Source organism: Pleuronectes platessa, chromosome 19 (genome assembly GCF_947347685.1).
Source record: "Pleuronectes platessa chromosome 19, fPlePla1.1, whole genome shotgun sequence".
In the NCBI taxonomy this organism is placed as follows: Eukaryota; Metazoa; Chordata; class Actinopteri; order Pleuronectiformes; family Pleuronectidae; genus Pleuronectes; species Pleuronectes platessa.
In genome coordinates, this window is record NC_070644.1 from 19,968,600 (window position 1) to 19,981,090 (window position 12,491).

At 45.3% G+C, this 12,491-nt stretch overlaps 1 protein-coding gene across 1 annotated transcript; it reads left to right on the plus strand.

Moving 5' to 3' along the window:
- Positions 1-1,488: 1,488 nt before the first annotated feature.
- Positions 1,489-12,215, plus strand: sh3bp2 (SH3-domain binding protein 2). Its single transcript, XM_053411463.1, is given in 14 exon segments — positions 1,489-3,321; positions 7,309-7,448; positions 7,554-7,656; positions 7,851-7,968; positions 8,087-8,154; positions 8,427-8,512; positions 8,595-8,672; positions 8,808-8,815; positions 8,817-9,550; positions 9,860-9,977; positions 10,094-10,149; positions 10,894-10,969; positions 11,193-11,252; positions 11,342-12,215. Coding segments are annotated over 14 exon segments (1,935 nt in total). The 5' UTR covers positions 1,489-3,220; the 3' UTR covers positions 11,531-12,215.
- Positions 12,216-12,491: the final 276 nt, after the last annotated feature.

Below are 12,491 nucleotides of genomic sequence, written 5' to 3' on the forward strand. Positions count from 1 at the left end.
AATGGTCCGTGCACCCAGAGCTGGTTGAGTTGGAGACTGCGCACACAGAGTTCAGTGTGGGTGTTTGTTTGTGACATAATTGCTGAGCAGACGTTGGAGGAATGATCCGTCTGCAAAGGGGAAGTTATTCATGAAGTCCTGCAGTCGTGCAGCCGCTGAAACCTGATACGTGTGTGTATTTAAATAAATACACAATGTTGTCACAGTTATGAGCTGATTCCTGATACAAAGGACTTTCCCAAATCCTGTAAACCGGGGGTTTGTATTACACCATAACGTAGTAAATACTGCTGAGGACTGCACTCTGTGAGCAGAACCACGCTGCAGCCAGTTTCTCTTGTGGTTGGAGGGAGGGTGTCACGACACTTTGTACAGTAGCTCTGAAACGCCCGGAAGTGAAGTGGGCAGGAGCGAGGCTGTGCGGGACTCAAACCCCTGATGACAGTCACGGACAGAGGAACTACACGGCTGATGCATCGCTCCATGGGTGAGTTTGATTCCCACAGTTCTTTCTGGATTTGAACTTTATCGACTGTTTGGTTTTTTAAAGACCGAGACGACTTCTTTAATGAGAGGAAGAAATGATTCTACACAGACTGGTAGACGGCTGCTCTCTACACACAAGTCACCCAGAGAACTTCTACTAGTTTGTGTCTAGTTTGTGTTACGGTTCAGATAGTGTGTTGCCTTTTGATGGTTTTATGTCACGTCAGTTTTATTTATGTAGTGACATACTTTCATAAAGAGCAGGTTCAGACCGTATTCTCACAGGAGGAAACCTCAGGCTGAACCAGAGTCTGACTCTGCAAACACCAGCCTCAGCTGTTTGGGGGGGTGGAGCAGAGCACAATAGTAAAATGTCAAGTTCCACATGGGGATGAATAATCATAATCAAAATGATAAGTGTTGATGTGAACCGTGAGGGAAGTCAGTGGTTTGCAGTTCCACAGCAGCTCTCTGGATCAGGCAGCCCGGGGATGAGGATTTGTAATAATCCAGAAGCGTGGACTCGTTTTTCTCCGTCTTCATTTGTCGGCGAGTTTTGTCTCCGAAGCAAAACTCACCAAGTCCGACCCGACTCCATCCAAATGTTTACAAGAAGTTGCACTGTAAAAAAAAAGGCCAACGTGACCGAACCCAAACCCGAAAAAACATTGCACAGCCTTCGTCCAAATGCTAATGTCAACTATAATGATATCTTTAAATATGTGTTTGTGAGGTGTCTGCAGGCCGGAGGTTGATAACTTGGGCTTGGTAGCAAAGGTTTTCCAAGTATTTATGTCTTTAAAGTTTCATTTGGCTTCATTGATAAATATAACAGCGTATCATCTGCATAACAAACGATTCTCGATTTCAGACGTAGACGACAGCAGCGTCTCTTTTGCAACAGATGTTTATTCCTCACTAACTAAATAAATCTATGGATTCACTTCACACTCATCTGTTTGATGCCAGTGTCACGGGGGGGGGGGGGGGTCACAGCAGCACCTTGTTGGTTCCATTTGAACACTCGACTTCTGGCTCCTCTGTGGAGAAGCAGCTGGATCCTGGTGAGGTGTGTGTGTTTGTGCAGATGCTTCTCTCGTTGTCTCATTTCAGATTATGTCAAATGTTTGGTGACACGTAGGCGTTTGTCTACCTGTGGATTTGACTCATTACACTCCGCTGTGTTGATATAACTCCAGTGGGGTTCTAAAGGATCTTAGCAGGTTAGTTTATTCTCACAGAATTCGATGAATGGTGTTGGCACTGTGTGTGTGTGTGTGTGTGTGTGGTCCAGGTATGACTCATGTTGTCACATCATGGGGAGATGTCTTCCATGTGGGGACAAAAAGCAGGGCCCCATAATGTGAATGATTCAATTCTATGGTTGAAAACTTGTTTTAAGCTTTTCAAGCAGGAGGCGTGAAAGTAAATGAGCACGAAGCAAATGATTGTTTATTCACATTGTTTGTTTCATCTTTGTATGTGTGTTGCTTAAAAAAAAACACATCTGCTGCTCAGACTTCCTGTGCACGTCTCGGAGGAGGAGCCCCCCCGACATGTCCTGTAGTGATAGGTGGCTCGTGGGGTCTCAGTCTTACTTTCTGGGGTCTGCAGAACAACTTGACTGTTAGATTAGATTGGGACAAGATAATGATAAGATTGTGATGTCAGGACACTGGGAAGCTGAAGGTTGAGATCCCTCATTCCTCAATTACACACTTTAGATTTCAAAAACATGAAACTTCCCCTGCAGCCTCACACAGGAACGTGGTTGGTTCATATCTCAGTTGATTCAGGACCAGTTTCCATACAAGGTGGTGTGCACCTTAATGTTGTTTGTGATCCACCAGTAACCAAGAGAAGAAGTAAAGTTCTCACCAAAGTTAACACGCTAACGGTGTCGATGCTTCATGTAAAGTTTCCTCGTTCCAGGAGGATTCAACTCTTGCAGGCAACCTTAGCTGCAGCTGCCAGCGGGGGGGGGGGGGGATCAGGTCAGATGTGTTGACCACTTTGCATTTCACGTCACAAATACTGCACACAGCCTCGTGTGCGTCCACTTTCTACACACCATTGCCTCCCATTACAGACACTGATGCAAACCTTCCCAGGAAACGTGGGTCTGCTCTCATGCAAATCAGTCGCTGCTCAAACCTTCACAGGAACTTCTGCGTTTCAGGCCTTCGTGTGTGTGTCTGTGTGTGTGTGTGTGTTTGACCTTTGTATTGTTCCAGCCTTACTGAATGGAAAGTCCCCCCAGCCTCTTTCCCAGGTTCTGTCTGAGTGTGTGGTGTATTTGTGTGCAATGTTGTGGTTTGCGTCCGGCAGCCAATCACACAGTAGCTCTGAGGAAGCAGGAAGGAACCTGCCAGCGCTGCTTGACCAATGAGAGGCCGGGGCTGGAGAACATGGCCCCTTCAGGAAGCGAGTGGCGGTGTACGAGGGGCGCAGACCACTGACAGACTCTCTGCTCGACACGGCCGACGCTTCTCCGCCATTCTTTTCACTAGGCTTCCTCCATTTTCTCCATCAATCCCTCTCTCCATTTGTTCCTGCTTCTTTTCTGTCTTTCCTCCACCTTCGGATCCAGATTCTCCAAATCTCACCAGTCGTCTACTCTCGAATCTACAACTCAGGCCATTCCTCCTTTGTTCAGTCCAACCTTACCTCCATCCTCCGGTTGCTCCACCTGCTTTAAAAGTATGCTGGCGTACCGCGCTGTGCCGCCGCCCTCATGTCCACCGACATGTCCTCTCCGTCCATGAGGGGGAAGTCATTCGCGAGGCGCACCAAGCCGAGCACTAGGACATGCTTTCGGGAGCAGAGGAGTGTCATGTAAGTTTCGTTTTTCAGTTTGCTTGGTGTTTTTAATCATGTAACTTTTACTTGACGACTGGTTCTGAAACCCGGTCGACACGTAGGTTGGTTTCTGTCTTCATGTGGTTTTCAGAAACTTGGCATTTTTGTGATTATTCTTCTTAACATAGGTATAAGTTGTCATTTAAAAAGAAAAAGGTTTACGTCACCTGCATCGGTTATCGTTGGATTTGGTTTCTTCCCCATTAGTCGAGGACGCTGAGGCAACAGAGGGATTTCATCAACCGTGTGAAAGCTGCAAATTTCAGTTGGAGACGCTGATGATTGGTTAATATTTGAAATATGAAGTAATTATAAATGTATCTGCTTTTTGCATATGCTGTTAGGATAAATTTATTTTGGTGTTTGCATCGCAGCTCAGAAAGTCAGAAGTTAACTCACATAGTTTCTCATTATGGATTTAATATAGATTTACATCTTTCTTCAGACGTGAACCTGAGACACTCACACTGTCCTCGTCCCTGTGAAGTCGTGCAGTGAAGTTTCTCTGAATCAACGTTTGTCCCATGAAAACTTAATAACCAGGCTTCAGAGACACTTTGGTTTTTAACAAGAGCCAAACGAGAAAGAATAAAAGCAACTGCACAAATTAAGATGATGTTTCTCCCCTGTGGTTCAGAGACATGAAACCAAAAAGAAGATTATCTGCATGTGTGAGATATGTGTTGATGTTTTTATTTGCCATGGATTAATGGACTTTGATCATAAAACGAAGATTGTGCAGATTTTCTTTTCAGTCTCTGAATGTCACTGATGAGTCTGTTGTGTTGATCCGTGTGAGTTTGGCTTGTGCGTCGTTGCCTTGGTCACTTCTGAGGACGTGTTTGAGGAAAGGCTTCGTTTACAGGAAACCCGCCCTTGTGTGTCATTTGGTGAGCGGGGGGGAGCGGGGGGGGAGTGGGGGGGAGGAGGGTGGGCTTGTAGCCAGATCTAAATCTCACTCTTCTCTTCCTGTAAATCCATCTCTGTGTGGTTGTGCCACCTTCGCCAAAGGAGCGTGACGTTGGCACAGGTCCTGGATCTGTTCATCATGGTGATGTGGTGTTTCAGAAATGAAACCCATGACCTCAAGGTTTCTGAGGAGGACGTTCCATGGAGACATCTTTACAAACCACATGACGCCGATTTAGTGAGAATATTGTTTGTGGTCTTCAGTTTTTTTAATTTCACTGGTACGTGACTCTGAGCAAGTGTGTATGAAAAATGAGGAAACACTTACGTGGAGTCAATTATTATTTAATTGTTACATAATGTGGTCCATTGTTTTAAGCAACATTTTTATTCCGTACATTTCACGTATAAAAGAGTTGTAAACAGTTTTAGTATTTGAGGAATTGAACAAAATGAATTCTCCTTCTACTGATGTTCTTTTGGACAAGAATGTGAACCTGGAGCAAAGAGAATATAGATAATAATAATAATAATAATAATAATAATAATAATAATAATAATAATAATAATAATGATAACAATAAACTCTATTCATACAGAGCCTTTTAAAACAAAGTTACAAAGTGCTTTGCAGAGTTAAAACAAAATAAAATATGACAGGACAAAAGCAAAAGAAATCTGTCAATAATACAAAATTGAAATCTCTTGTAATGTAGCAGCAGTTCAGTTATGAATCTTGGAGCTGAACCACAAAGAGCTTTATAAGTCATGAGTCACATCTTAAAATCAATTCTTAAACTAACAGGTTGCCAGTGAAGAGGGGCGGACACGGGGCTGATATGATGTCATCTCTCGGGGAGGATGAGTCATCACTGAAGCTGTTAGGTTTGTAGAATAAAATGTGGGAAGTGGGAAAGTTGCCAGTTGGTTGGAAAGAGGCCCGGTGATTATTTTCCATCAGGAAACCAGTGGAGAGAATCCATCAAGTCCAATAAAGTAAGTTAAGAAAAGCACTAAGTTGATAAAGAGTCTGATTTGTGCAGTGTTTGTGATGAGGTGTCGAACAGCGTGAGAACGTGTCGCTCGTGAGATCTGAGCTCGACTTGCGGTTTGTGTTGCTTCTTGGTTCAGCAGCTAAGACTTGGTTAAAGAAGTCTGAGGCTGTGCGAGCTCGAGGGTTCGAGACCCTGCTGTGGTGCTTTCAAATCAACTCCTCCTCGGGCTGAAGTGGTGAAAGCTCTTTGCTTCTTCAGAGGAAACAGTTGATGCTGAGCTACTGGGCAAATCTTCAGGGGCCATCATCGTGAAGATAAACATCCAGCAGCACAGCTTCTTCCTCCGTGTCGGGAGAGAGACGGGCAGAGAGGGAGTGTGGGAGGGTGTTAACCCAGCCAGAGACACTAAGTCAGAAAGGTTATATCTTTCTGGAGAACGTGCATGGACGTGATGAGTGAGGCACTGGAGCAGTTTGGGTGGAAGGCAGATTGCAAACCCCAGAGGAAACGTTTGTTCCAGATCATTTAGATGGATCCAAACATCATAATCCAGGAGGAGCAGGTTTTGGTTTCAGTTACCAGACTTTTCAGGAGGATCATTTTTGAGTTTACACGCTGGAGATGGTTGAGATTACAGCAGCTTTACGGTGAGTAGAAGAGATGGAGGACGGTTGTTCTGTGCACAGATCTGATGAGACCTGGTCCACCTCAAGCACAAGGAGGCCGGGGGGGGTGACAGACTGACAGATTTACAGCAGGTGTGGAGGAGGCAGTGGTGCTGGAGAGAAAATACCACATCTGCACTTTTTATCTCAGTGAAAGGGAGGAGATTCTGGCAAGACATCGTTCTTCATTCCTCAGCCTCACACACACACACACACACTCTCCCACAAACACACACACACAAAGACACACACACACACACACCCTCTCCTTCCGTATGAAGTCAGTAGATGATCTCGATAAACTGGAAGTTACGTATAAACAGAGGATTAAGAACTTTAGTTGGGATGTTTATTTGACCACTGCTCGCTCTCTCTCTCTCTCTCTCTCTCTCTCTCTCTCTCTCTCTCTCTCGCTCTCTCTCTCTCTCTCAAGAACCCAGGACATTATGTGTTTCCTGTCTGGACTGGATGTGTGTGTGTGCATTCACGTGTTTATCTCAGAGTGTATTTATGTGCGAGAGAGGGCGAGGGAGATAGAAATCAACAAAGGCTTCCAGAGAGAGAGTGAGAGAGAGAGGGGGGGGAGAGAGAGGGAGGGTTGAGAGGTCTGAGTCCGCTCCGCTGCCTCGTCAGTCCGGCTTCTCTGTGATGAACCTGCCGAGCTTCACCTCCACAGTCAACCTGCTGAGGGGGAGCGCTGCTTTTCAGAGCGTCAGCAAAAGGCTCAGGAGGAGGTAGGCAACACCTGAGAGGTGTCAGAGTAGAAGAAGAAGAAAAACTCCTTTCTCCTGCACTGGTAAAAGGATTCTTCTGTTTTCACCCATTCGTTGGTTTGTTTGATTGAAATCAAGATAACACAAAAGTGTTTCACGGATTAAAGAACCTTTTCGTTCATCGACAATCAAAAATGATTCCCTGACGAAGGAACAGGAAACATTTCAGGAAATTTAATTTCTGTACATGAAATTATTACTTTGTTCTGAGCTTGTCTACAAATCTGAGTAAACGTTTCCCGTAATTGTCGATCATTAACTTTGCCGGAAACACAGGCTAAGAAAGAAACAGATTTAGATTTTTAGAGGGTTTTTTTCTTGCCTCTCTCTTGTTTTATTTTACCACTTCTCTAATTTCCCATAAAATTATTTAATGAATGTTGATGAAAAGAATTGGGCACATTAAGGCGCCTGATGTCTGTGAGTGTGTGTAATTTGGTGCAGATCCAGATAAAGGTTCAGTGGTTTCAATGGGGGACTATTGGGCCTCGGTGGAGATATTAGCTCTTTTATGAATATAAACATTTCCACGATCCTGCACAAACTCCAGTGAAGAACCTTCGCTGTTACCTAACACGCCGCTCTCCTCCTCCTCCTCCTCCTCCTTTTCCTCTTCTGCAGAACCATGTCGTCTCCAGAGGTCTGCTGGCCTGTGCCGATGCGAGCCATCGGGGCTCAGAACCTCCTCACCATGCCCGGAGGAGTCTCCAAGGCCGGGTACCTCCACAAGAAGGGGGGCAGCCAGTTCAGCCTCATGAAATGTGAGTTCATGATAAAGAGATTTTACACCCCAAGCTTCACTTTATGATGTAAAATCCAAGAAATTATGTTTTGAAGATTGATAGAAACCTTCTTATATCTTTCAGGGCCGCTGAGATACATCATCATCCACAAGGGCTGTGTGTACTACTTTAAGACCAGTACCTCTCCAGCCCCACAGGGGGCGTTCTCTCTCAATGGCTACAACAGGTCAGTGAAACGTTCACCACTCACTGCAAATAAAGACATAGGGTTAGGGTTAGGGTTAACCCTAACCCTAACGACATGACAGCTGAATGATCTCAGTCGCCCCCTGGTGGCTGGCTGTATTACAGGCCACAAACGTGGACATGTGTCAAATGGACAGACATTAGTTGCAGCATGACATTTGTTCTTGTCCACAGAGTGATGAGAGCCGCTGAGGAGACGACGTCCAACAACGTCTTTCCTTTTAAGATCGTCCACTTCAGCAAGAAACACAGGACGTGGTTCTTCTCTGCCGCCAGCGAGGACGAGCGGAGGGTGAGATTTAATCTCAAAATACATTTTACTATCAAAATGTGTTCTTCTGTGTTATTTCATGTACTGACTTTGTTCATCATGCACAAGCACATAACACTGTCTTTTGGTTGTCTCATAGAAATGGATGCGAGAGCTGCGGAGGGAGATCGATCACTACAACGACCGGAAAGAGTCTCTCATTCCCAGGTAGCTTCACCTCACACGTCTCACTCTCTGGGGGCCCACGTGGGCAAGGGATTGTTTTCAATTATCTAATTAGCTTAGAGTAGAAAAATAGGCCAATCCATCTATTTATTAATCCAGTTAAAGGTTCAGTGTGTAGAGTTTAGTGACATCTAGTGGTGAAGTTTCAAGTTGCAGCTGAGTACCAGACACTAGATGAAACACACAGGATTATTATATATTTAATCTTTAAATTTGATGACTTCCTCTTAATGACGTTGTCTTCTTTTCCGTAGCGACTCTGACTCCGACGCCGACAGTTTCTACGGCACCATCGAGCGGCCGATGGACATCAAGCACCACGACAGCAACGCAGACGACGGTAACACAACCCGCAAGGAACGCACTCACAAAACACACCCGATAGGTTTTAAACAGTCGTTAACCCTTTCTGCTGTGTCCAGATTACGTTGAGGAGGACGATGATGACGATGAGGAAGACTATCTGCAGCCCGACGCCGACTACTCGCCGCCATCTACAGGTGATGGTGCCGCACAACACACACACACACACACCCAGTCGGAGCTGACTCCTGCTCTGTCCCTTTGTGCTCAGTAGGTGAAGGTGAAGTTACTACAAACAGGAAGTCAGTCTGATTTATCTCTCCCCTCTCCAGGTCGCCCGACGGGGCCCCCCCCCCACCTACCCTCCCCCTCCGGTGCCGGCAGTGTTCCAGTTTCGTCACGACTCTGGTCTCAGTTTCCACAAAGGCCCGCCCCCCCCCGTCCCGCCGCAGCACAGGAACCCGACCGCCCCGCTCCCCAAAAGACCTCCGCCCACTTTCCCACCTCCCTTCATCCTGAAGGAGCCCAGCAGAGGCCCCCCTCTTCCCCCTATTCCCATTACGTCCCACCTGCGCAGGCCCTTGTGTCACGACTCTCCTCCTCCTCCTCTTCCTCCTCCTGTGAACAAGCCAAAGAGAACTCCTCCTCTGAACAAGCCGCCCTCCCCAGGTGAGCCGGGGATCCTCAACAGAGAGTGGCGGCCTCTGTCGACCCTTTCTAACCAGCTGGTCTCCACTCTGCCCATCTGTGAGCGCTTAGAGACCAGGATGCTGCCAAATGGCCCCGCCCACTGCTCCCTGAATGCTTTAGGGAGCCAATCGCTGGACAACAACCGTCCCCGCCACAAGCCCACCCTGCTGAGCCACCATCCCACCACCAGACCTGTGACTTCAGAATCCCTGACCCCGAGTCTGATGCCCCCCTTTCAACCGCATCACCCTGGTCTTCCCCCTCCGCTCTCTCCTCTGCACAAACCTGGACTGCACAACAAGCCGATGGCGAGCAAACCTCCTCCGCCGGCCGCCAGACCCCCGACGCCTGCAGCCAAGTCCAAGCCACCGGGAACCTCTCTCCAGTAAGCTGCTCCCAAATGCAAAACAAATCAACTCCACATTCATTTAAAATCCATCTGTCTGCCTCGTTGCATTAAAGGATGAATGAAAATTAACATCAGATTTGATTCAGTCAATTCAGCGATTTAGAACAAATGCAGAAATAGAAAGTTAGAAGGAGGAAAAACCCCGTCCACTTATACACAACTTCCACAAACTAAAAATATCCTCACGTTTTACTTCTGTAATTTCCCCTGATACTTATTTCCTGTAGTCTACTAACAAAGTGATTGAGGTTGATTCTTCCTCACTGAGACATGTTTTCCCACCAGAAGAGCGTCTCCCGAGGGACAGAGCTTCCGCTCGTCAGGAGACGAGACGCCGTCGGAGTTCAGGTGGAAACGGGATCCGGGGAAAGGAGACGACGACTCGGACGACGACTACGAGAACGTGAGAAACTGATCGAGGCTGATGGAGCAAACTCAGAGCTGCTCAGTTCGACCTAAAGACAAATATTCATACTTTAAACAGTCATGCAACACGTGTTGTTGTGTTTCTTTCCACAGGTGCAGCTGCCGGACTCCGTGTTCATCGACACGACCGAAACCTGCTTCGTAGAAAAGTACGACTTTATTTTTGAATATCGAGCTTTAAGTGTGTTTGCTAGTTTCATACCTAGAATAGTTTAACTAGGTGTAGATCAGGTGCATTGTGGGTAGATTTCTATACAGAGGCCGTCGGGGTGTGATTGTGGGTTTAATGATAAAAGAGCATCGTCTAAAATCAGCTGAAGTGAGTTTCACTGTTATTTTAAATGCACTTTATACAGAGAGTGATATAAACTGTGGATTCTTACAAGTTGATGCTCGGCTCGTAAGTGAAAGTGAAACCTTCTGTCTCACCATCTGTCTCCTTCAGCATCATAACAGCCACTCATTAAGATGCATGGGCAATAAAACAATATCAATAGTTAAAAACATAATTTTCATCAATTGAATATAAACCTCATTTTATATCGACACACATTCTCTGCCCATAAAGACAATAATCTACTGAATTGTCTTAATTCAGTGTTACATCATCAAACCCTGATGGAAGTGCACCTGACCATCAAGGAGATCATTAATAGATTAATTACAACCGGATGCAGCCACTTCTTTTTTCCTCAGATAAATTTGGACGGTTTCATGTTCTTGTTATGAGAAATAGTGACGTTACTGCCCTCTAGTGGTAAAAAAAAGAAACAGCTGTCCCTTGCTGATCTATTTCATCCAAAGATTGAACAGACTTTTATTTGTATCATGCAAACAAAATGATCTGAATGAAATAAGTTGATTTAAAGAGTCATCATTGTTTGTTCCTGCAGGATGTTCAGAGAGGGTCCCGACCCCCCCGAGGACGGACTGTACGGAATCAGAAACTCTGGAACCAAAACCTCAAAGGTAACAAATACAAAAGTGCAAAGCTCAGTGAAATCAAAACCAAAAGTCTAAAGATTGAACCTCTGCTGAGCCTCATGTTGGATTTTCAGTTCAGGATCCAAATAATGTTGATTTCCTGAAAAATCACCTCATTATTTTCACATCAAATTTGCAAAGAGCAGATATATTATACTGAATATACATATATAAAAAACATATTTGTATTATATGATGTGTTGTCCAGGTGCTGGTGGTGTGGGATGGCGGTTTAGGCAAAGCCAGAAACTACCGACTGTTTGCAGACGTAAGAAACACACACACACACACTTGTCTCTGTTGTATATGAATTGTCTCTGTGTGATGACGGGACTAACTGATGTTCTGTCCAAACAGGAGGACATCTTGTTCCTGGACTCCGAAGTGACCTTCCCCTCTCTGTCGACCCTGATCGAACACTACCACACACATCCTCTTCCTCACCACGCCTCGCTCTGCCTGCAGAAGCCTTTCAGCAGACCCCTGGGATCCAAACAGTCGGCAGAGCTCGAGCCTCTGTCTTGGCCCACTCACGCTGCATCGTGAAGTCACACGCAAACAAACAGACGAGTGGAAACGGGTGAAACCATAAACTGAACTGAACAGCCACTGGAACCAGAGTTTCTCCTGCCGGACATCCACAACTCATGGAAATAACAGATTGGAAACAACTGGCACAGATGGTTAAACTGATCTGAACATCCACTTACACCAGAATGCTCAAAGCTTCATGTTCCTGCAGCTGTTTGCAAACAGGAAAGTGTAAAAAGATAAAGTGATGAAGTCCAATCCAAGAGATTCAGATGGAAGTGGAGTGTTTTGTCCACAGGGGGCGCTGTTACACAAAACGACACGGTTATTTCCTATGAGTCACATCTTTGGACCATCGAATCAGGATCAACTTTACTCTAAAACTTTGAATGAACTATGATCTGAATAATTGAATGAATGAATTTGTCTCATCCGGGATTTTCCACTTAAACTGTAGTTTTTTTTATAATGTAAAAATAGACATTTTGAAAGTATAACTCAGTATTACTCAACATTACTGGTGCCACATGTTTGAAAACAGCTGTTCTAGTTTGTGCAGCACTGACTTTAATACTGTAAATGACTATATATGTACATGCTGTATCTACTGTAAAATAAATGTGTCTATCAAAATGTAAATATAACGTTTTTTTTACAAACGTGTAATATGTTGAGAATTTATAAAGGATTGTTTAGAGCCTCTGGTTGTTTTTTTTTTTCAAATTTGAACTTGTGCAGCTTAGAAGCATCAACATGTGGTCGCACTGTGTCACTCCCATGGAGAACAGGTAACTTGGGACATTGGCACAGGCAAATCTTCCCCAGGAAACAGGAAGCACACGAAGGGTTGGGTGGATGTATGTGTATATATAATCAATAAGGCCAGTTTAGTGCACTCATAACAGACAGCGACATCCATACCATCATGTACGGGTCATCCAGGCGGGGGGGGGGGGGGGGGGGGTGATGTAATCTT